Source organism: Ambystoma mexicanum, chromosome 1q (genome assembly GCF_040938575.1).
Source record: "Ambystoma mexicanum isolate Mex_15411 chromosome 1q, UKY_AmexF1_1, whole genome shotgun sequence".
NCBI lineage: Eukaryota > Metazoa > Chordata > Amphibia > Caudata > Ambystomatidae > Ambystoma > Ambystoma mexicanum.
The window spans coordinates 1256448860-1256474401 of record NC_090922.1 but is presented as its reverse complement, the minus strand read 5'-3'; the positions used below and the strand labels follow the sequence as shown (position 1 = coordinate 1256474401).

General features: G+C 44.9%; 1 protein-coding gene across 1 annotated transcript in view; it reads left to right on the top strand.

The window, feature by feature from the left end:
- HOOK1 (hook microtubule tethering protein 1) overlaps positions 1–25542 on the top strand; it is a 1744708-nt gene that overhangs the window by 1538163 nt on the left and 181003 nt on the right. Inside the window, exon 19 of the mRNA XM_069642072.1 lies at positions 15895–15995. Coding sequence (XP_069498173.1) covers positions 15895–15995 — 101 coding nt within the window. The remainder of the gene's footprint in view (positions 1–15894; positions 15996–25542) is intronic.

Below are 25542 nucleotides of genomic sequence, written 5' to 3'. Positions count from 1 at the left end.
AATTTCTGCTACCACACCTTTCTGCATCATATATCAGGGAAGAAGAAATGTGGTGGACACGCTTGATGAGCGGAGAAACAAATACCTGGACTATCGCTACTACACAGACTCTGAAGTTTATTCTATCCCTCTGAAAACTTAAGTTCTACTCAACATTCATTTTTTTTTTTTTTTTCTTCTCAGCTTTCAGCGCTCAGCTCTACTCTTTGCTCTTCACTTCGTTTTGATTTCGATCTGTTGTAAAAATCATTAACTTGATTAAATCAACTAAATAAATAATAATAATAGCCAGTCCTGGTGGGCTATGGAAGCAAAGCTTGTGGGGAGTATGCCATTTTTGGATCCCTCTCACAATGTTGTGATGATGACACACCTATCTCTCCCGGGCTGGAATGCTACCCTTCAGGAATGCTAAAAGGTATCGCCTTAGGCCATCTTGGTTCAGCTAAATCACATCAATGTTCTCAAGGTCAGATGCATATTTCTAGCACTAAAAGCTTTTTTTTTTCTGTCCGTTTTGATCAATACATTTAGTGTGGATCCAAATGGACCATGTGAGGTGTATGTCTCTTATCAACAAACAGGAATCCACCAGGTCTCCTATCATATGCAAGCTATCAGTGGACATCTGGGAGTGGGCCCTCAGTCATCACAACTTCCTCAAGGTTGTTCATCTACAAGGTATAGAGAATGTGGAAGCAGAAATGTTAAGCAGACTTGCTTAAGCTGATCATGAGTGGGAATTCCATTCCTCTGTACTGGATCAAATCTTCCAGCAATGGGAGCCTACACGGCTGGACAAGCTACAAAACCATTATATTAAAAAAAGACAGTCACAAGGGGGCACGGATGGGGTCCTTGACGGACAACACAAAGTGTGAACCCTTCGCTCCACATTCCTTGGTCCAACAGGTCGATTTGTGTTCCTACTGATTCCGCTGGTTGATATTGTGGTGGCCAAGTGGAATGCCTCTACAGCTCATCACGCCATAGGGGCCAGCTAGCTAGAACATGACTCTTGGCCTAATAACTCACTAGAAGTTATATTTCTTTCAGTATCTCAGATACTGATTCAGCAGGGTGGGAAAGGCCTTCACCCTTCCCCTCAATTGCTGGACTTGGTGAGCTGGTTCTTAATGTGTTCACTCTAGGTCACCTGGCCTTTTGCCGGGGAATTTGAGGATCATTCAAGCAGCCACAAAGTTCTCTACTCGTAATAAGTACAAGAGGAGTTGGTTAAGGTTTTACCACTGCTTGCTGGTTAGTAGCATCAACACACCATGAAAATGTCAGCAAAGCACTTTTTAAAACCTAAAAACATAACATCAAATTCTTCGAACAATGTTCAGTGGCTATTTCAACAGCTGGCCGTTGATAAGAACAATTGAAATGTACATTAGTGTTTCTGGAGAGAAGGATAGTACTCTTTTATAAAAACGTATTTATTTTTATTTATTTATTTATTTACATTTTTATAATGCTCCGCACGCCTGTGGGCCTCAGAGCGCACAAAAAACAATTAACAAAACAAATGACAAACAAGAAGGTGGGTAGCTGGGGAGTGTCAGCAGAAGAGGAGCGGAGCTAGGTTTAGCCTGGGTTAAGATTGAACAGGAACATTTTTATTTCTTTTTTAAAAAGTGCCAGATTTTCAGCCATGCATATGTGTCCAGAGAGTAGATTTCACTGCAATGGTGCTTGGGTACTGAAGGAAGATCCTCCAAAGCGGACCAGTTTGTATCTGGGCTGGATTAGTTTTGGACAAGTGGAGGAGCGAAGCTTCCTTCCACCTACTTGAGATTTTACTCTGTCAATAAGATAGACAGGACCGGCATTAGATTGGCATTTAAAAGACAAGGTCAGAATCTTATGTGGTCAGAATCTATGTCGTATGGGGAGCCAGTGAAGTGCTCTCCTGGCATCTGAAATGTGGATTTCTCGAACCGTGTTGTTGTGCGCAATTTACAGGGCTTGTATGTTAAATTGCGTGGTGCCCGCAAGGAGACTATTACAATAGTCGAGTCTGGAGTTGACTAACGCAGTAGCAAGCAAGGTGCAGTTATTGGTGGAGAGAAAAGGGCGAATATAATTAATTTGCTTAGTGATGAGGCCACACGATGAACAAATAAAGGAAATGTGTGGCTGCATGGATAGTTTGTCATCTAGAATAACCCGCAACTTCTTGACCTTTTTTAGTACTGGGATGGTGTTATCAGTAATGGTAAAGTTGGCATAGCCAGGATCTAATGTGCCCAGACGAGCTTTAGATGCCACAAAGAAGAGCTCTGTCTTTCTGCAGTTTAAGTCAAGTGAGTTGCCTGCCATCTAAGCCTGGATGGCCTTGTAGATGGTATTTATGGCAGCCGAGCCCTGCTCATACTTCCCACTGAGCTGGAAAACGACTTGGGTATCATTGGCTTAGTTTGTATACCGGACCCCCAGTGCGTCTAGCATGTCTAAGAGTGGTCAAATGTAGATAATGAACAAAGTGGGCACAGGCATAAATCATGTGGGACACCACATGTTTCGAGACTGGGGTTGGAACTTTCCTCAGTTAGAGACACTTGGACGAGGACCAAGGAATGAGGAGATCCACTGGAATGCAAGATTGGAACAATGAGCAACCTCCCCCAAGCATGTCACCAAAAGAGAGTGGTCCACTAAATCGAAGGCTGCAGAGAGGTCCAGAAGCATCAGCAGGGTGGAGTGACCATTATCCACCATGCCTGCCATGGTGAATTTAAGGTCCAGCATGGCGGTTTCCGTTCCATGCTAAGCTCTGAACCCTGATTGGCGTAAACCAAGAATCTTGCAGTGTTCAATATGCTTTTGTAATTGGAGGTATGCCAATTTGTCCATGATCTTAAGAATGAAGGGTACATTCATGATAGGCTGGTTATTATCAGTGGCATGCGGGTCAAGATTAGTTTTCTTCAGCAAAGGTGTGATCCATGCTTCATTTAGAGAGGAAGGAACCACACCTTCATCAAAAGAGAGATGGATGAGCTTGGTCATCCATGGTGCTAGGACTTCAAGTGCGTCCTTAAAGATATCTACGGGACAGCAATCAGCCGGACAGGAGGTATGTCTGAGATCACGAATGATTATAGTAACTTGTTCCTCCGAGTAATGCGAAAAGTTAAAGCATGGTGTATTATTAATATTGGAGACGGGAGCTTGTGAGCAGGCTGCATGGCTGTCGGATTCCTGCATAGTCAGAAGGTTGTTAATGGTTTCCCTGTGGGTAGAAATTGTGTCCAAGAAACCAACATGGATTTCCTGGCACCAAGCAGAGTCCTTGGTGATATCGTTATTGGTTGAGGGGGAGTCCTGTGATCTGCCAGGATCCTAAAGAGTTCACTGACATTGGAGCGGGTTTTATTGATCCGGTTGTTATAGTAGGAGGACTTGGAGGATATTATTGCAGTCTTAAATGTCTTCACTGCTTGTTTGTACTGTAACAGTGAAGTAGAATTCGGGTTTTTACAGCAAGCTCTTTCACATGCCCTCTTCGCTTGTCTAGCGGAGATGACGTCATCAGAAAACCAGGTGTTATGGTGCACCTCAGGGTTAATAGATTTTCACTTCAACGGCGCCAGGTCGGCGATAGCTTGTTTTAGGGACGAGATAAGGTGCTCCACTAAGGATGAGTACTGAGAAAAGCTAGACTGTGGTTTTAAACTAGATGACAAGTGGGTCAGAAGACTGGCTGATGTTACATTTTTCAAGTTAGGTACGAGCTTGGTAATCCGACACAATATGTTTATTTTGGCTAAAGGTGTGGGGAGATTGAGTGTGGCCTGAATCAGAAAATGATCGGACCATGCACAAGGGAGCACTTGCAGATAGGAGATGGATAGGTTTTGAGAAACCATCCAATTTAAAGTATGCCCACCTATATGAGTGGCCACATCCACCCATTGTCTGAGCCCTAAAGAGGATAAAGAGTCTCTGAGAGAGAGGACCTGTTTATCCAATGGTTCCTTAGCCCAGTAGTTGAAATTACCCAAGATGATTAATAGGTTTTTAGATTTATTGATGTGAGCAAGCAGCTCCATGATCTGTTCCCCGAAGTGTGGCATAGCTCTAGGAGGTCTGTATAGGGTTAACACATTTAGGCATTAGGTATTAACATTACAATATACCTGTAGGCCATATGAATGGCTTCAGGACACATTATCTGGGATTATTAATGTTATGCCATAACAAAAAGGCAAATAAACATAGGGGCACAATAGTCACAAGTAGCCAAGCACTCTCTCCCCTGCGAAAAAAGGACACACACACAGATCAACACAATACACATAATAGGTTGATTTAAGCCACAGCTAATACAATTACTGATCCTCTGATTCACTGTTCAAAATTGGCATTTCTTTGCTAGGTGTCATGAGGTGCACTACTCAGTTCCCTTAATGTATATTGGATGTAGCTTTGCAGTTTTTGCATAACCCTATGTGAGTAATGTTCTGTAACTATTGATGTTGTATGACTTATTCTCCTTTCCATACCCTAAATACTCAAGGTAACAAACACACAACCTGTCACCTGTAAAAATAACTATAAAGAGGACAGTAAATGGAGGGTAAGCAGAAACCAAAGTCTTGCAGGGTGCCCCAAACATATTCAGAATGTTTGTAACTCTGATTTTGAGCTCTTGTATTTCAATGGATTGCATGCTCCCGCAGATTCCTCCTTTTAAGACAGGGGGCGTAGCATGACTCGATATCGACCATCGACTCCTCTTGACTCGACCAGCCACTTGTCGGCTCTGTACATGATGTTGTCTGTATATATATTACGTCACTACGCCCCTGGACCTCAGTTCCTTTTTTACACACTCTCAGCACGCTGCTATTCAGAACGTTTTGCGCGAGAGAAAATGTCAATTCGACAATTCGTTTGCATGAGAGACATTTCAATCAACATTTGGTGATATGGCAGTGCCTAAGGCGTCTGGATTCAAGCATTTCCAGGACTGCAACTCTAATGACTTGACTCTTATTACCTCTTTATCAAGATGCTGAGGTAGGAATAGAGATAGAGAAAAGCATACCCCTGTCACTGTGCATCATTAAAGAGAGCAGGCAATCAACACCCTGCAGTGGGTGGCTGCTCCTCATTGGTCTGCCTAGGAGGAGCTCACTAATGTCACATATATTTGTATTAATAGTCCACTGCATAAACCTTCCGGTAACCCTTTGTATTGTATTGTATTGTTTATTCATTTATATGGCGCTCCAAACTCTGAGGTATCTGGGCGCAGTACAAGTTTCAAAAGGTTACAGACATTATACCTAGAATCAGAGTTACAACATTTCCAAACTATTTACAATAGCTTAGTATACAGAAGGAGTGACAGATTAAGAGCGGAAATTCAAGGGTCAGCATATCATCAAAGGTAACAGTGCATATGGAGTAAGTGTCATATGTACATCCGCTACTGTTCAATCTCAATGAACTAGCTAGTGTGAGTGTCATATTTCAATGGTCAAGGGAATGCAGCGATGACTTAGCCTCATTCTTGAATGTTTGAAAGGATGGGGTTGCTCTTAAGGAGTCAGGCATTTAATTCCGTAGTTGAGATGCCATGACTGGGAAGCTGCTCCCTCCTGCTTTTTTGAGTTTGAATTTTGGGATCCTGAGGCTGTTGGTTTGCAAAGTTCTAGTAGGACGTTCTAAGATGTGTCTAGTACATTTATCCACTAGGTATATGGGAGCCATGTTGGTGAGACATTTCAAGGTGTGGTTTAAGGACTGAAACTTTATTCTGTCTTTTATGGCTAGCCAATTCTTGGAGCACCTGGCGTTGGAGATGTGATGTGTTTTGGGGATGCCTAAGGCAGTTCTCAGAGCGTTATCTTGAAGTATTTGCAGTTTGCTGATGTTATGTTTGCTCGTGCTTAAGTAGAGGGCATTACAATAGTTCAACTTTGACAAGATGAGGGCACAAGCTATTGTAATACAGCTATCAGTGGAGAGAAATGGTTTGCAAGCGTGGATCAGTTTGCATGTGTAACTGGTAGCGGAGGCCGTGGCATAACTTGTTTATTTAGGTTCAGTGTGGCGTCCAGGTAAAAACTAAGGTTTTCACCTCTTTGGACACCTTGATATTTAGTCCATCAATGATAAAAGAATTGTATTGGAGAGTAAGTTTGTTCAGTCTGTTAGTTGACCCAATAAGTAAGAGCTCAGTCTTATCGCCATTGAGGCAAAGGCCATGTGTGGCCATTCAGGTTTGTATGATCAGGTAGATTTTGTTGATCAATGCCACGTCTGTGTCATACTCTCCTGAGATAGGAATGAGAATCTGGGTGTCGTCCGCATAGTTAGTATAAGAGACACCCAGATCATCAAGTATATCAAAAAGAGGCTTTGTGAATATATTATACATGGTGGGAGAGGCGCAGGATCCCTGCGGCACTCCACAAGTGACCAGTACTGGGTCTGCTGCAGAAATATGGGAAAACACTCTCATAGATCTCTTATCTAAGAAGGATTCAATCCAAGTAGTGGCCTCCTTCTGGAAGTGGGCAGCAGATGTAAGAAGATTACACAAGACTTTATGGACTTTATGGTCAATCAGATAGAATGCAGCGGATAGGTTCAAAAAGAGGGGAATAGATGCTTTTCCTTTATCCTTCCATTCGTCCATTTGGTTTTTCAAGTCGATGAGGGCGTCTCTTTCCTGTGTCTTGGTCTAAAGCCCGATTGACGGGTGCCTAGTAAGTTGTTAGTCTCTAGATAAGTTTGAATCTGACGGTAAGCAGCCTTGTCTATGATTTTTAGGAGAAACAGTACGGTTGTTATTGGCCTATAGTTTGTAGGTACGCCTGGGTCTAGGTTTGGCGTTTTTAAAAGTGGTAGAACCCAGGCGTCTTTGAGGTTTGTAGTAACTGAGCATGTGTCAAAGGAAGAATTGTTTAGTGTAGTAATAAACAGAGCTAGGTCCCTAGCTGCTTCTTTGATTATCGCTGCCGGACAGGAGTCCACTATGCACCTGGAAGGTTTGAGTGAGTTAATGATATTTTCCACTTCTGTGATAGAGACTGGTGTGAATGTGAACTGATTAGTCAGTTTAGTTTGTTTGGCAGAGGCTTCCTGTAATATAGTTTCTTGTGCTGATAGCGCGTTCTTATGTAGAATCGTTTTTTTTTTTGCTACAATTTTCTCTTGGAGCATGGATATTTTGTTGCAAACAGCGTTTTGGATGTTAGTACACCATGTTTTATTTCTGATGCACGTATCACTTGGAGTAGCAGGGGGTTCTAATTCTCTTAAGATAGGGAAGAGTTCCCTTGGGCTGGGGTTCGCTTTTCTGATTCACTAAATTAAAGGTATCTTTTTGGTTTGAATAATTTCCTTTTTGTATCTGTCTGATAGAGTAGTAAGGTTTATCTTATTTTGTTTGGACGGGTTGTTTTTCCAAAGGGCTTCCGCATGTCTTTTTTCATTGTGCATGGCTTTGAGGCTAGGAGTAAACCAGGAGTTCAAATGAGCTTGTGGTTTCTCTTTACTAAGTTTAAGCGGAGCAATTGAATCAATAGCTTGGTTGACAGTAGTCTTGTACAGGTCAACAAGCGCATTTGGGTCTGTGATGAAGTCAACAGTGTTGGTGATGGGTTGGAGAAGAGGAAGGAGGTTGTTGACTGTTACGTTCCGTTTATTCCTAGTTAGGGCTGGGGGGTACCATTGGTATGGCTGAATTTATTTGTAGGTTATCTTGTATGGTGAAAGAGATCAGATGGTGATCTGTCCAAGCACATGTTCAATCGAAGTTTTTTTTAACCACTTTTATTTATACAACGAGGGTTGAAACAAATACAAATACAAAAGTCATGATAATCGCCCTTCTCTACGCCACCTGTGTGGTTGTTCTGACTTTCTTCTTATCGCCAATAGTTCAGATGCCCTCGAAAGTTTAACCATTTATCTATATAAACTCCCTGCCCCCAAATCCCCAACTTACCTGTCCACCTGGTTCTCCATTCTTTCTTTGGTCCCTTTGTTCTTTGTGGAAACGTGTCTTTGCATACTGAAGTCCGTTAACGGACATGAACATTTTTGAGAATTCGAGGTTTGTGAAAGTGTGATTCTCTCTTCTACAAAGTCTTGCAAAGGTTCCCATATTGCGAGGAATTTCAATTATTTTCACGCCTTTAGAGCACTTATTTTTTCCATCACCCCCCCAAACCTTGACCCACCACCATGCGCCTTTGGGCCTTCTTTAGTCTTCCATCTCTGTGCCAGAGTCATTTTGCTGCTGTTAACAGGTGCGTGATTAAGGTGGCTTTGTTCCCCGAGGCCGGGTAGTTACACTCCGAGACTGCTCCCAGCAGGATTATTTGGGTGTCATCGGCAGTTCTGTTCCTGTTATCTCCTTTATATGCCCCAGGATTTATTTCCAGTATACAACTGTCTTTGGGCATGACCACCACATGTGGAACAGGTCCCCCTCTCCCCACACTGTCTCCAACAGTCCGGGGGGTACTTTGCGTTGCCTTGAAACACTTGTGTATAGGCGCGTTACAAATGCCTTATCATATCATATCATATCATTTTATGAAGCCGGCTGGAGGACATGTACCACCTGTAGCATAGCTTGTATGCCGACTCATTAATCAATGTGCATTTGGATGATTTGTGCGCTCTCAGCCAAATCTGACCCCATTCCTCTTCTGTGATTGCTTCCCCTATATATTTTTCCCAATTGTCTTTGTACGAGAGCTTGTCTTCTGCTTGCGCATTATTCAATAGCCTGTATAATCTTGTTATTCCCTTCAAACTGGAGCCCTCTTGCATGGTTAATTCCAGCCTGATCAGGGGTCTTGTACCCGCCCTTTTCACTGCTGGGTGAGAGATCCAGTGCCTTACTTGTGTGTATTTATATCTCTCCTTTTCCCCTAGTCCAAATGTGTCCTTACTCTCTATGAAGGATAAGGGAGCTCCTTCCTTGTACATGTCTTTGAGGGTCAGTGAATCCCCCCCCCAATCCACCCTTCCTAGAATTTCTGGTGCAGGCCCGGAGTGAAGTCTGCATTGTGCGCCAGCTGTGAGAATGGACCCAATCCCCTCTGTGTGTTTTTCATGCCCAGTGCTCTCTCCCAGCTACATAACGCTACTCTAGTGTCTAGTGGCAGCTTGCTCCAACCCACACCACCCTCTCAAGGAGTTCTGATCCCCCATTTAAGCATCAGGGCCAGTAGAACCGCTAGTATATATCTCCCGATGTCTGGGACTCCCAAACCCCCCAGAAGCGGTGGGTGTACCTACCAAGATTCGTCTTTGGATCCTGGGTTTCTTTTTTTGCCAAATAAAGGTATATATTTCATTTTGCAGCTCCTGAATTTAGCGGGACAGAATTTCCGTCAGGACCACCACACCCAACACATACAATCGGTGGGTGATGAGGGTCATCTTTACTGCTGCGATTCTCGCAAACCAAGACATTTCTTGAGTATCCCATCTGAGCAAATCCTCCTGCAATTGTTTCCAGAGGGGTATAATATTTGCTCGGTACAGGCTCCCCACTTCCCTGGTTAGTTTTACACCCAGATATTCCACTGTGTCTTTTTCCCAAACCTAGGGGCCTGTTTCTTTTAGGACTGTGATCACCTCTCTCTCCTCTGTTATATTTAGTGTCTTGGACTTGGAGTAGTTTATGGCAAACCCAGATACACTGGCAAACTCTTGGAGTTTACGGATTACTCTGGGCATGGAAGTTGTGGCGTCCTTCATGAAAAGCATTATTTCGTCTGCATAATATAGTGTGATTTTAATGCGTTACATCCCCTCCTTTCACACCTCCAAATCCTCGGGTCCTCTCTGAGCTGTACTGCAAAGGGTTCCATTGCCATCGCAAAAATGAGCAGGGATAGGGGGCATCCCTGTTGTGTGCCCCTCCTTATGTTAACCTGTGACGAGCTTTGACCATTCACTATGAAGTTCGTAGAGGGGAACTGGAAGTTTGCCAGTATCATTTTGACAAATGTAGCGCCACACCCAAACCCCTCCAGGACTAGTTTTAGGTATTCACAATCTAAGCTGTCGAAGACCCTCCTGGCGTCTAGCGCCACTATTGAGAACTGTTGTTTCGTTCTCATGCCCATCTCAATGATATCAATAGCCCGCCTTATGTTGTCTTGTGTGTGTCTTCCTCTAATAAATCCTGCCTGGTCTTCATGTATAATTTCAGGGAGGATCATTATCAGCCTGGTGGCCAGTATTTTAGCATACATTTTTGCGTCTGTATTTAGAAGCGCTATGGGACGATTTCCCCATATCAGCCGAGACTGACCCCTTCTCTCTAATGGTGTAGAAGAGACGTATCAGAGGTGCTAACAGTTGTGTGTGTGAATGTTTTATAGTAGCCACTCACTAAACCATCCGGGTCAGGTGTTTTTTTCGACGGTAGTGCTAGTATAGCGTCGCTAATCTCTTGCGCCATTATCTCTCCCTCCAACCTCTCCCTGTTTTGCTCTGTGATGTGGGGAAGCGGTGTCTCTGCTATATAAGCTATATAAGCTTTCTGGTTTGCGTGCTCTAGGGATTCAGGTTTTAGCAGTTACTCATGGAACCGTACCATTATTTCCAGTTTCTCCCTCTCTGCGGTGTGTGTTTTCCCCTGCCTATCCTTGAGGCACGCAATGTAATTGCATGTTTTTTGGTTCTTCAGTTTAGCTACAAGGAATGTGTTCACCTTCCCACCGTGAATGTAATATGATTGTTTGGTGCTCAGTAGTGTCTGTGCCACCCTATCGGCATTGTGGTTTTCAAGTTGCGCTCTAATCTTTCTAATCTCCCGCACAGCCTTTTGTGTTCGACAGGTTTTATGTTGTTTCTCATCTTCTTTTTGTGTCATGAGTGCCCTCTCTCTCTTATATGCTGCCACTTGTGAGATAAATTTGCCGCGTATCACTGCTTTCCCCGCTTCCCAGACTACCCTCCAATCTGTCTCCCCATTATCATTTTCCCTGAAGTTGTTGTTTATGGCACCCTCTATGTACGCTCTCAGCACAATGTCCTTTAAGATCATTTCTTTCAGCCTCCAATGTGGCCGCTGCTTACATTTCTCCCCAGGTGTTTCAACACTGACCATTACTGCCGCATGGTTAGAGATATTGTAGACTCATTTTGACTTTCATGACATTGGAGACCAGAGAGGCTGAGATCAGGATCATATCAATCCTGGAATAACCCCTGTGAACTGCTGAGTAATGTGTGTATTCCCTGATGTCTTCCCGGAAAAACCGCTAGGTTTCAATTACCCCCAAGTCCCTGAAGAGCTTCCCCAGTGCTTGTCTTTTTCTCTGGTCAGAGATTGTTGGTGGGAGTGTTTTGTCGAGAGACAGGTCCATCACACAATTGTAATCCCCTCCTATGATTAACTGCCCTGCACATCACCCCCCTATTTTCTGCAGTAATCAGGTGATGTATGTGTCCTGCTTCTTGTTGGAAATATATAGAGCTAATATAGTGAAATGTTGTCCCTGTAGCATGCCCTTGACTCCCAGGTACCTCCCTACGGGGTCTCTGATTAAGTGTAGTTTCTTAAACTCTAGGTCTCGAATAATCAGTATGCCCACTCCCTTGGATTTTTTACCACTAGTGGCAAAGTATTGATGGAGGAATGTCTTGTGTACCATCCTTTTTTCGTCTTCTGGTAGGAGATGTGTCTCCTGCAGGATCCATATTGCTGCCTGCATCGCCACCAGCCTACCCAGGATGTACAACGTTTTGCTGGTAAATTCAGTCCCTGCATGTTAAGGGATATTATCGTTGCTTCTGCCATTGTGACCTGGTCCATTGCTCCTGCATTTGCCCTTGCTTTGTCTTCCACTGGAGTTCCTTCTATCACTGGCCACTGCAACCCCTCAGATAGGCACAGTCAAGCGCTATTTGGCAGCTTTGTCTGTGTTCAAGGGGTCTACGGATCAAGTATCTTTCTTCACGATCTCGATAATTACCCAATTTCTGAAAGGCCTTGTAAATGGCTTTCGGCCTACTCAGTTTCTGGTTCCGGACTGGGACCTGAACTTGGTTTTGTCATTTTTGATGGCGGCTCTGTTTGAGACTATGCATTCAAAACGGCCTTCCTGGTGGCAATCACGTCAGGCTCTATCTTGTAAGCCACCTTGCCGACGATTTTTTAAGGAAATGGTGTGCCCTAAATTTCTGCCAAAAGTGATTTCTGAATTACACTTGTCCCGGAGCAATGATTTGCCTGTTTTTAACCTCCTTCGCATCCTTCTACGGATGAGGAGAGGCTACACAGGCTGGACCCTAAGAGGGCAATCAGCGATTACGTAGCTAGGACAGCAGAATTTAGGCGGGACAACCAACTCTGTGTGGCTTTCTCTCTGTCCAGGGAGGGTCTGGCTGTGTCCAAGCAGACAATCTCTCTATGTATAACTCTCTGCCTCGCAGAGTATTATCAGAGAGCAGGTAAAGATCTGCCACCAGGCATCAGGGCACATTCCACCAGGGGTGTGTCAGCATCATCCACATTGCAGAGAGGTGTGCTGGTGAAGGAGATATGTTGAGGAGCAACGTAGTTGTTGCTCGACACATTCACCAAGCTTTACAGCTTGGATGTGACACATGGTTCAAACACTCGATTCGGCAGAGCAGTGTTGTCGAACTTCCTTGTCTCAGGGCTTTCATCCTGCCTCCGCACACTGTACTGCTTTGGGAGTCTATTTAATGAGAAATCTGTGGGAGAGTGCAGTCTATTGAAGGAGGAATTACTCACCAGTAATGTTCTTTCTGTGGATTCCTCTCTCGCATATTCCTCATCACCCTCACATCCGACGCTGCCATGAAAGTAGTCTGCTGTCTATATCTGGTTGACCTCTTCTAATGGGATGAGGTTATGATGATTAGGTGTTAGGTGCCGTTTCATGCCTCATTGTATTAATACTGTCAGCCCGTGGCTTCCAGTGCGGTCTGTTCCTCGTTAAAAAATAAAAGAAAATGTTTTGGGCTGCAAACAGGCCAAGTCCTATGGATTCTTCCTCTGCGGCTGCTGCGCTCAGGGGAGGGATGAGCTCAGCAGCTGGGGGTGTAGTGACTTAATATATATACAGTTTGTCACTTCCAGAGCTGACGAGTGGCACGGTCGAGTACAGAGGAATTGACGGACCATATTGAGTTGTACTATGCCCCCTGTCAAAAATGTTTCCAAGCAGCTGACACTGGAAGGTTATCTATCTGATTAGGAATCTGCGGGAAAAGAATTCATGGAAAGAACATTACTGGTAAGTAATTTCTGTGTCTGTAACTCTCGCATCCATGGTAGCAGAGGGGATATTTTGGTACCCCTTGCATAGAAGAGGATAATTCTGGTACATGGCCCAACCTCAGTAGAGGTCCTTGCATGGGAAAGAGGATAGCAGGGGACGGCATAAGGGAAAGTTGCAGTGCTGCGAATGTTGAGGCATGCTGCTGTCATTCAGGATCTCACCCATTCCCAGATATCTTTAATGTCAGGTTGTCTAGATAGTTGTCCTTATCCATTGCTATTTGCCTATGGAAAGCATGGGGCAACAAGTCTGGATCGATCAGCCCACGACAATAAGGACGAATAGACAGCCAGAAGGTAGTAATGGTTGGAATTTGTTCAAATGACAAGTGCTGGTAGAAACAGTGATAGGTAATAATATGAACTAACTTGGAAGCAAGTTTTGGTCTGGAATTGGAGGCCACAAGTTGGGAGACACATTAGGCCTGAAGACCATCTCGTTGCTGCTAGGCAGTAACAGGTCAGGCCAAGGCTGTTGGTGTGTCCTCTGGTTTTGAGATGCTGCTTGCCAGTAAATGCCATGTTGGACGTGTGGGTAGGCATGGGCAGGCCTTGTGAAGAGGCAATAGGCGAGTACGTTGCCAGCTGCTGTTAGCTGGACTGTCCAGGTGAGGCTGTCCTCTCAGACTCAATGGTGAAGTGAGGCCTGATCAGCAGGGACGGTATCCATTCAATCCCAGATTCATTCATGGAATTTCAGAGGGTAGTGTTACTGTGATGGTGTGCTCTGGGTGTTTGTAGGCCTTAGGTCACCATGTCGCCATCTTGAAGCTATATGAAGTGGGCTGGAAGTGACAGGAAAGCAGGTAGTTGGCGAAACAGAGGGACTTATGGCAGTAAAAGATGATGGTTTTAGCTGCTGGGGATTGGGGAGCCTCTGGGTTCTTCTTGGTGCTTCTACCGATCTGTGCTAGTGGATTTCAAAGTTATGATGAAAATGTCATATCTCAGATAGGGAGACAGCAAGCTCAGTATAATCCGTGTGCAGCATTCATGTGCAGGTGTTGTGGCCTTGGTCGACATTTTAAGAACCTGGGTCTCAGGGTACCTATACCAGGCTGTCTGTGCAAGTGCTGCCCAGAATATATGAAATGTCCGTATAGGGCATGTGTCACATGGGGCTCCCTCTCCATTAAGTGCTGTTTCTCAAGCATGTGACCTTCTGGAGCACTCTTGGAACCAGCGGTTGGAAACGCTGGCTCCTGTAGCAGATGGGCAGCACCCTAGTTTTGTCAAATTACAATACAGAAAACCTCAGTCTATTTCAGAAAAAACACTGCATGGTAAAAACACATTTTTTAGATGTGTAATGCTCTCTAGAAATTCTAAACTATTTTACAATAATTTTGTATAATCATTAAGTGATGTATGTCAGCCTATGCATAGAGCCCAATGACTCCTCTATGTTACTTCTTCCTAATATCTTACAATTTATTTTCACTATTCGAGCTAGAAGACAAGGGGCCTCATTACGAGAATCCGGGTCTGGAAAAAATGCCGGTAAAACAGCCGGTACCACCGCCTCTGCCATTTCTTCCTGACCGTGTTACTCTGAGTCTGCCTGTAGGAGCAGTGAACCACTGGCAGGCCTGACCTGCCGGTAGTTCAGGTTCCTAACGGCCGATAATTCACTGAAGCACCAGCACCTTTAACAATGGTGGTGGTCCTTCAGTGTTCCCATTCCCATGGAGTCCTACCGGACTCCATGGGAATGGGAACTTAACGTTCCGCTGCCGCCCGTAATATCCAGGTATTATTGGGATATCGGGCAGCCTAAATAGCAGCCTTGTAATGATTGCCAAGGCCTCATTACAGTTTTGCTGGTATGGTAGGTACTTGTACTGTACCAGCAAAACACAAGTGTGCCGATGGTGGCACTGATTTACCACCAGCTAATACCGCCAGTCTCCTCTATGGAGTCCTATGGGACTCCATGGAATGGGGATTTACCACCTTTACCGGCACTTGGAATATACTGGTAATTCCGGCATTCCAAGTGCCAGCAACGATATTACCGTTTTGGTGGCATCCCACTGGAATTACTGACAAGATACCACCAAAACTGTAATGGGAATCTAAGCATGCATTTCAGTGCACTCATACTCATTTATGGTTTAGATACTTTAATGTAAATACCTTTGAATGTAGTTAAAAGCAAACAAGAACATATTTTATGATATGCCCAAATATACCAAACTGCATACTGAAACCTGCTTTTGTTCTGTTCAGGAATTCACTTTTGTTAGCTTAGAGAGAGTTATGTGTGAGGAGGATATATTTATTGGGGAATACATTTCAGAAGTGTGATTCACAAAGATCTGTTCAGGAGAACATTCGTATACCAGATATATTTTACCTTATTCATCCAAATGGCCTCCAGAGCATACCTGGAGATGTCCGAAGGGACTCCTGGATGCCCATTGCACCCTCAAGATGCATGTGAGTAAAGGCCAATAAAATCCTTTTGTACAGGACATCTCCATATTTGCTTCAATGAGCATATTGATGAATGACGTAAAATACCTCTGGTGTCCTAATTTGCTAAAGCTCACAGCTTGCAGCTGGTTTGTTCATTTTATCTTTGATTTATACAGCTTCAAGGATCGAGGAGCTGGAGTTGGCACTAAGGAAGAAAGACGAGGATATGAAAGCAATGGAGGAAAGATATAAGATGTACCTTGAGAAAGCAAGAAATGTAAGTGAAAACGGAAACATACCTTTTGTTGTAGTATAATATTTGCAGTTTGTCAGCAAATGTAGCATCTAAGTTGTAAAAACATTGTATCTAGAATAAAGCTTTTTATTGAAGCATTGTTTTGTAAAATGTGGGTACATATTATTGACCTCTATTTATTCGATTTGATTTTGTGTTCAGCGCTGGCCCCATCCCAAGGTTCTCAATACTATAGTTTACAGAGGTGATTTCTTTGATTGTCTATGAAGCTTTTTAAAATGCCATGCAGCTTTAGAAACTGTTGCAGTTTATAGTACACCCACATAATTCTGTTTGTTACTGAATCCACTTAAGTCCTCCTAGCATGAATTATAGGAGGCTTTGAAAAAGTGCAAGAAAAGACCTCCACATCTTTCCAATTCCCCATACATAAGCCCCTGTTACATTTTAATATTTGTCATAAGGACCACAACTCAGTTTCATTTTAACTGATTGCAAAGATAAACCTCGTTTAATTTTTTTTCCATCAACATTTTATTAAAGTTTATCAAGACCTGTGGTGGTGGCCGCTGTGGTGAATACTGCAGACCACATCCCTCAAGGGGAAATGAAGAAGGCTTCCTGTCCCTGATCCAGGTCAGCAGAGAGGCCTCCCATCATATTCTACAGTCTGGACTGGATGCAGGTTATTTTGCCGGCCGATCTATGGGCACAAGTACAGTGGTCAGGCATCACTCCTGAATGAAGATATCGGGCTTCGTGCAGTCTGATCTCTTAGATATGTTATTCGCTGGACAGAATCTGTTCCGGGTAAAGGCAGATGACGCTCTCCAGAAATGTCAGTGCTCCAAAGTTACAGCAAAGTCCCTGGGTCTGGCCATACAACAGCCCGCTGCTCCTTTTGCAAGAGTTTGGAATTTCTGTCACTCGGCCTTCTATGCTGCACATGGTCGAGGTCTGGCCATCCCGGGAAGACTGCAAGGCAGACTCTTCCCAAGGGGAAAGGTAGTGGAGCGGCTGCAGCTAGCGTCCTCTCTTCACCACAAGGTGCAAAACCTGCAAATCACCTGTGTGAGGGAGAATTTCCCAGTTTAGTTTGGAATGGTCCCGAACCACATCCGATGTTTGAACCTTAAAAGTTGTTCATCAGGGCTACTGTCTCCTGTTCGCGCAGCGTCCCCCGGACCATGGTGCTCACACCATCACTCCTGCCTTCGGACCCCAGTTACTTGGAGGAGGGCTGACAGCTTCTCTCAAAGAGTGTAATAGAACTGTGCTGTGGTACTCCATATACTTTCTGGTTCTGAATGAGAACGGGGGCTTGCACCCAATACTGGGTTTGAAGCTGCTGAATTCTAACTATAGCAAAGAAAAATTCAAGATGGTTACTCTTGTTTTACTGGACCTTCAGAATGCCTACTTCCACATGCTAATCCACAGAAGCACAGGAGGTACCTGAGGTTTGTTGTGGGCCAGCATCACTAGCAGTTCAAAGTCCTGCATTCTGTCTTTTTTTGGCTCCCAGGCTTTTCACCAACCTGCTATCAGTGGTGGTAATTCCTGCCTCAGGAGGGAAAGTATTCATGTCTTTCCCTACCTACTAGGGAGAATTCTCATGATATGGCTAATTTCCCTCACCTAGTGAGTCCCCCAGCAGCTTTGCTGGATTTCTGGAGTTTATTTTTTCACTTGGTAAGAGTGTGAGCGTTTCCCCCACTCCTACCCATGTTTTGCCATGTGTATTTCCTCTGTTTTTGTGATTGTGGGCTCTGGAGTACACCACTTCAGTAGCCCCCTTCTTTTTTGTGTTACACAGCACCTTCAGTGCAGTGACACAGGGTTGTCTTTTAGACTTCCCACCGACTCCATTTCTGAGGCTGACTCCTGTCCCCCAGAAAAGGGTAAAGTTGCCATTAACTTTACATTGGGGGTCATTACGACCCTGGCGCTAATTGCGCCAACATTACCACCATGGTGTAAACTATGTTTACACCATGGTGGATGGCGGATTTACCGCCCCATTCCAAGGTGAGTGGGGCGGTAAATCCTCATTTCCCATTTTCCCTTCCCCATTCCCGTTTTTGCCCCATAGGGCATAATGGGAGTGGGGAAGGCGCTAATTACGCCACCGTAAATTACGGTGGCGTAATTAGCATCATGGCAGGTTAGCGCAATGGATTTTAACGGCTGCTAAAAGCAGCCGTTAAAATCAGAATCAGGCGTTAAGGGTTAACGACGGCGTTAACCCTTAACGCCTGGGTCGTAATGAGGCCCATAGTCATTTAACCACAGATCCAGTACACCCCATCTTACATGGAGTACTGTAAAGGGTAGAATCAAAAAATAGGGCTCCTGGTGTGGAACCTATTCTACCCAAGAGGGTTAACTAGGAAAACAAAAGATACAAATGAATAGGTCCAAGGATGCTAGGCTCAGAACAACACCTCCACATGTATTATCAAACTCTGCCTTGCTAAGGAAGGAATCACTCTTCAATAGTATGTTGTAGAGATAAATCTCATTTTTTTATATTAAAGTTGTGTGCAAAAAGACATAAATCCAACATTTAGAGAAATTAGGACATCAAAATGGTTTGCTAAAACAGAACAATCAGACAAAAGAATATATATACAACACACAGTGCCAAAAAAACATTTTTTGGGACAATCTCCAAATTGTGTGTGTGTAACAAACCCGACTCCTATTAGGATTTGCCAAGAAATTCACATATTGCAGTGTACATATTCAAGTCAATATTTGTGGAAAACACATAGAACAATGGTAGGTACACAAAATTATTTTTCTTGCGTAAACAGCATTAATGTGCTGTAGTTTTGGGGGGAGTAGTGCGTCTACATCAGGTGTTTCAGCCGTTTCTAGGTGGGCTAGGTGTGCCTCATCTTTAACACGGCCTTCATCAGGACGGAGTTCTGTGTAGATTGACGTCTGTGCTGCAGGGGATGGAGACTACAGTCAGGGGGGTGTCTGAGCCAAAATTATTTAGTTTGAGTGAATCACGTGTGGTTGATGTAAAATCAAAAAGCACATAGCTTACCTATGGGTTAATAGATTTCACAGGCGCTAAATTTGAGATCTGCTAGCCGCATGGGTTGGTCTCTGTATCTATGTTGTACTGTAAAGGGTTAATTCTTAGCCCTTTTTATCTGTACCTCCTAGAGCAATGTTTCGCTCTTTTAACATTTAGACTTGGCTGGTGGCAGTGGTATCTAACCTAACTTTTCTACCGCGATTATACTATATACACGTGGTACTGTTTTAGGCTATTATATTAACCTCAAACTTAAACCCGCTTGACCAAATACTTTTTCTTTTGGCTCCGGTCGGTTTATTCCCCATTTATTTTTGTTAAAGTCGTTCTTGTGTTTTACTTTTCACGGCAAACCAGGTTTGCCTTCTTTGTTCACTGTGTTTTGGCAGGCTTCTGCCAAGAAGTCCTTCTCTCGGCACCTGGGTGTCTAGGTGTGCTGAATGTGGGGGAGGGGTGTAGTAGTTACCCCCTGCACAGGGTATCCTATGAAACCCAAGTCGCACTTTGCCATGATTGGCTGAGGTGGTTGTCCGGGCCGGACAACCCCACTGCTGCGTGATTGACAGCCAGGCTGTGTGAATGGGGGATTTTCACATAAAAGGCAGGACTCCTGGGCTAGAAGTCAGAGTCGCCACTGGAACTACATGGAACCGAAGAGAAGCGGAGAAGAAGTCGGCTGCTGCAACTATCCCGTCCCGGTGAAGCCCTGCTGCAGTCCTGAGCTATCTACCCTTCGACGACCAGAGAAGATCCAGTCCGGACTCTTCTTCCCTTGAGCCTGATGGGGATAACCAGCTCATCTTCTACAGCCAGAGGATCCTCTTCGTGGTCGAAATCGCTGCACACTGCTGTAGTGGTCCGGATAGCCATCTGAAGATCCTCTCCTGTTTTTAAGGAGCGCACCTTTTATTCACCGTCGCTGCTGCTGGCTTCAGTCCTGTGTGGTGCAGTCCTCTCCAGACGTCCTCCTTCTTGCCAAAGCACCAGGAACCGTGAGTCTGCAGGAAACTACCAGGAACAACTTGTTCATTGAATAAAGTACTGTGTTCTGCTTGAGGAATTCAGGTGAATCCCTTTTCTCCTCCTACAAGGCTTGCCCTTATCTTCCCTCCTTCTTATAACTTTTGCTTCCTCCATTGACAATATCTAAGTACTCCTGGCTACGTTGAATCTTGAACTGTCCGACTGTGTGATCCTCGACAACAGGAACCCGGTTCCACTTGACACTGGCTATGGCCTATGGATTCTTGAATTTCTGTCCATGAGTGTTCTCTGATTCTGTCTGCCTTGACAAAAGTATTGCCTATGGTTTTTGCCCCCAACTCTCTCTGGTTAACTCAGGTGCAAAGTGTGTTTCTGCCCCGGTAACATTTCTTGCCACGGATACGGGTTTCTTTAGTAAGACCGAACTGTCATTACTGTCAAAAAGTGATCGCATTTGTATTCCCGGTAACGTCTTTTGTTTCACAACACCGGTCCGTTAAAACATAGGGTACTTACTTTGAAGTTATACAGTACAAAGTGAATTGGTTGGTTGTAGTGTATTTAACGTGTGGTTTTGAATTAATAGTAGTGTTGTGTTTATACCAAATGGTTTAAAAATAAATGTACTTATATTTTTTACCTGAAACCTTGAGTCAGTGTTTGCTTGAGTCACATTAATTGTGGTCCCTTTGTATAATCTCTGCTACTGCTCATATACTCTTGAGATAAGCCTGGCTGCTCCGCTACTGCTAACACTTTAACATAGTAGTACAGGCTTGTACCAAAGGTACCACTTGTACTACCACCTGTAGTCTTAATTGTGTGTAGTGGTCGCTAAGGGCACTGCACAGGATTCTGCCTAACACTACCTCAACGACTGGCTCATCCGAGTTCACTCCCCCGACCTAGTGTCAGAGCACCTGCTCTGTACAAGCAGCCTGTTACATAGTTTGAGCTTTTCCCTGAACTTCAAAATGTCTCAGGTTTTTGCTGAGTGGTCCGTGAGAGGCAATTTACTGAAAGGCACATTGTTTCATCAACCCTGGCCCAGGTGACGTGACCACCAATGCATCTCTGACAGGTTGGGGCGCTCACCTGTCGGACTTGACAGTGAGTAGATACTGGTCTCCCTCAGAGTCCGGGGAGCATATCAATTTATTGGAGTTGGAAGTGATCAGGCTGGCCCTGGTCACCTTCCTCCTGTCTGTGAAGGGCAAGACTGTGCAGATCCTGAAGGACAACACATTGGCCATGCGCTCCTTTAGCAAGCAAGGTGGAATGGGGTCCATACCATTAGGCAGAGAAGCAATGTGACTGTGAATCTGGCTCTGGAGAATGACCTCTCTCCAATGGCTGCTCATCTTCCTGGGAGAGAGAATGTCACTGCGGATGCTTTGAGCAGACAGACTTCGGCCTGCCACAAGTGGTAGCTATGTCAGTCTTGGTGAGGGACTACTCAGACAGACCTCCTTGCTTTCAGTGTGAACAGGAAATTCAAGTTGTTTCGCTCCATGGAATTTCCTTGACAGAAGGGACGCGCTGATGGTCGAGTGGACTTTCAACCTCCTCTATGCATTCCCACCAATCGCTGCCATTCTGTTGTTTCTCAGGAGGCTACTCCTGTTGGGGTCCACGGTGACTTGAATCCCTCTTGACTGAGCCCAGTGAACGTGGTACCCAGAGTTGCTGCCCATGTCCATCTGGCCTCCCTGGCGCCTTCTACGAAGAGTGGACCTGCTGTCCCTATCGCAGCGGCGGGTGATCTAGCCTGAACCTTCATGCCTGGCTGCTGAGAGGCTGTGATATAAGGAGTAGGATTTGTCGTATTAGATTTAGGATGTGCTGCTCCCAGCTCTGAGACCTGCCACCAAGTCCATTTATGCCTGTAGGGGATGTACATGTTTGGTTTTATGCCGGTAGAGGGATCTGGATCCTTTCACTTGTCCCCTATTCTCTGTCCTGGATTTTCTCCTTTCCTTGGCCGGGATGGGCCTTCAGATTGGCACTGTGAAGCAGTACCTTTCTGCAATTTCAGATTTCAAAAGGATCCCTGAGCAAGATTCATCCTTCACGGCCCCACTGTTATGCAATTATTGTGGGGATTGTGCAATCAGTTTTCCACCCACCAGTTTGTTGTTCCGGCATTGGATTTAAATTTAATGTTGACATTTCTTATGGGCACTCCGTTTGAGCCCCGGCATTGTTACTCTTTATGGTTGCTCATGCTTAAGGTGCTTTTCCTGGTGGCCATAGACGGTGAGCTCCAGGCATTGTAGCTCCAGGCATTGGGCCTCATTACGAGGATGGAGGTAACCATGCCGCTTTTTGCGGAATGGTTACCCCCATATTGGGTCTGGGTTCCCTGAATGGGGAAATACCGGGCCATTCCTCGTAATGAGGACCATTGTCCGTTAAGCCTTCCTATTTAGTTTTATCACAAGAAAATGTGACATTTATTGTGAGACCATCCTTCCTAAACGTCCATCTCTCTCAAAAGATCCATTCTTTTGTGGGTTATGCTGGTGGCAGGCTTGGCAGGGCTGAGACCAGATAGACCCTGTCAAGGTGGATCATCCTCTGCTTCTCGGAATGCTGCAATCTGTCTGAAAAGGATGTGCCTGAAGATCTCAAGGCACATTTCACCAGAGGACTGGCTGCCATGTCTGACTGCAGAGAGGAGCATCTGTTCTAAACATTTGCCAGGTGACAACATGAGCCTCACTGCATATGTTCGCCAAACATTAATGCTTGTATTTCCAATAAGGGGAGGGTGCTCAATTCAGTAGGGTGGTTCTCCAGAGATTTCTCGTATAGGTGGTGTCCTTCTTCTCATCCCTCCTCCACATCTACATACTGCAACAGGAGTCTATTATAGATGAGGAATCCGTGGGATGAAGGAATGCTTTAGAAGAACAACTCACTTACCTCTCGGTACACCTCTTTCTGATGGATGTTCCCGTCACAGATTTGTCATAGCCCTTACAATGGCCTCATTTGAGGGATAGCTCGTACACCTTTGGTTTTGTGGTTCCTCATCGTTAGATTGCTATGGAAAAAGTATGAAACAAAGGTCACGGGATGCAGTGCGTCGATATACACTGGCCCTGATGCCATACCCACGTGGGGTGCGTAGATGCATCGAGCAGAGTTGACACAGAGGCGTGCAGCGCCCCCTGGTTGTGGAACGGTTTCTAATGAGCAGCTGTGCTAGGAGATGGATATATATATATGGAATCTCTGAGAGGAACATCCATAAAAAATAGTTACTGAGAGGTACGTATTTTGTACCATTCAAGGCAATTACAATTTTGATGAGACTTGCATGCCTGAATTTGGGGCTGCGCCACAATACAGTACAACTCGTTATGGTTAAGCATTGGAAAATGTAGAGGTGGTGTTGGTGTTCCTCTTACCCTTGTATAGTGCAACGTTTCCCAGGGCAGAGAATTCTAAAATGAGTTAAGGCCAATCTCACCACAGAATACACATTAGAAATGCCATAAACTCACCCAGGGATCATGGGATATCCATGGGACATCAACCACTTGCTTTCTATTTGTCGGAAACATGTAAGAATGGATAGCGGGCTCAACGGGAGATTCCTTAGTGATATTGGAAGGCTATGATACACATTTATTAGAAAAAACAATAGACTGATCTTGTTTGAGTACCCCTTCCCTAAAGGCATTTTACGATTGAATGATTGGTTTTACCATCATTTGCCATCTGCCTGCCTTGCATGGCTTATTCACTGCTGCTTCCAGTTCGTGTGCCATTTCTTTGGAGCCACAGGTGAGGCACACAATTCTGAAAAGACCCTCCTGGGCCGTTGCTTGACTATTTTTCTCTTCTAAAGCCCAGGGCGAGGCCCAAACACTGCACTTGCTTCCCCCCTTCAGTGTTTCCCTTCCCAGCGTATCTCCTGCCTCTTACCCCGCCCTGACCTCTGATTGGCCTCCTTCCTCTGCCTGCCTTGCACGGTGTATTCACTGCTGCTTCCAGCCCGTGTGCTTTTTCTTTGGAGCCACAGGTGAGGCACACAATTCTGAAAAGACCCTCCTGGCTGTTGCTTGACAATTTTTCCCATCTAAAGCCCAGGGCCAGGCCCAAACACTGCGCTTGCTTTCCCCCCTTCGGTGTTTCCCCTTGCAGACTGCCCCGACCCCTGTTGACCTCATAGGTCCTCTTTACCAGCCTCCCCAGGGCAGCCCTCAGCCCGGCAGCCCCAAGACAAAGGGCAGCTCCAACAGAGGTGGCTCCAGGAAGTGTCAGCAGGTGCCGCTGGGGAAGCCAGTGGCCAGCCATCAACCAGCAACTACTAGGACCGTTACGGTAGGAGCGGCCAGGATGGGGAGTAGATCAATTACTCCACCCAAAACAATGTGATCATTTTCCATTGCCTCTCTCGCTCCCATACTGTCAATTCTAGCTGTGTTTAGGATTGTACTCAATTGTTCTGTAGGCCTTTCTCCCACTATACAGGACTCCCAAACCTATCTGTGTTTAGTATTATACCCAACTGTCCAATTGACTCTAAAATCTAGCTCTGTTTAAGATTGTACTCAGTTGTTCTGTAGGCCTTTCTGCCACTATACAGGGCTCGCAAACCTAGATGTGTTATTATTGCACACAAACTCTTTGTTAGGTAGCTGTGTTTCAGTCTTGGGTGCTGATTTTTTTCTTTGCCGAGGATTCCCGGCCTGACGACGGGGAGTGTTCATGAGCGTGTGAATCCGTGCCAGACCCACGCTGGAGAACAACAGTTACAGGTAAGTAACTTGTTCCATCTCTCCTTTCCCAACAGACTCTCCGCGGTCCAATCAATCGTTATATCAAGACTGGACTACGCAAACCCCCTATACCTCGGAATCCACGCCTACCAACTGAATAAACTCCAAAGGGCACAAAACGCATCAGCCAAAATGCTACTTGCGCTCGGCCCAAGAGACCACATCTCCCCAGCCCTTAAGACGCTGCACTGGCTTCCTGTAGCGCAAAGGGTGACCTTCAAAACCTTATGCATCTCCCATCAAGACAAGCTAAAACCCTATCACCCCCCCACGCACCCTAAGATCAAGCTCAGCCGGCCTCCTAGTCATACCTAAGACAAACTCAGTCAGGTTAGGCGGATCATCATTCTCAGCCTTGGCCCCCATGCTATGGAACTCACTCCCACCCCACATCCAACTAACTGAGGATTTAACGTCTTTCTGCAAACTGCTGAAAACCTGGCTCTTCCCCTAAAATCAACCCATACCAAACTAACCCAAACAGACTAACAGCATCTCAATGACACTGATCCAACAAACTACCTGAAGCAAAGAAATTGACAGCCAGTAAACCCTTAATATAAACTAAAAGGACAATCAGAATTAACTGAATAAAATAGATCAAAACAATGAAGTGGCTAATAAGAATAAATCATACGGAAACAGTAAAGGGACTGAAATGGACATAATGCAAGAGGAGCGAACGAAATGAATGGCGTGGGTGAAATAGTTAGAATAGATGAAGCATATGGACCAGATGAATGCA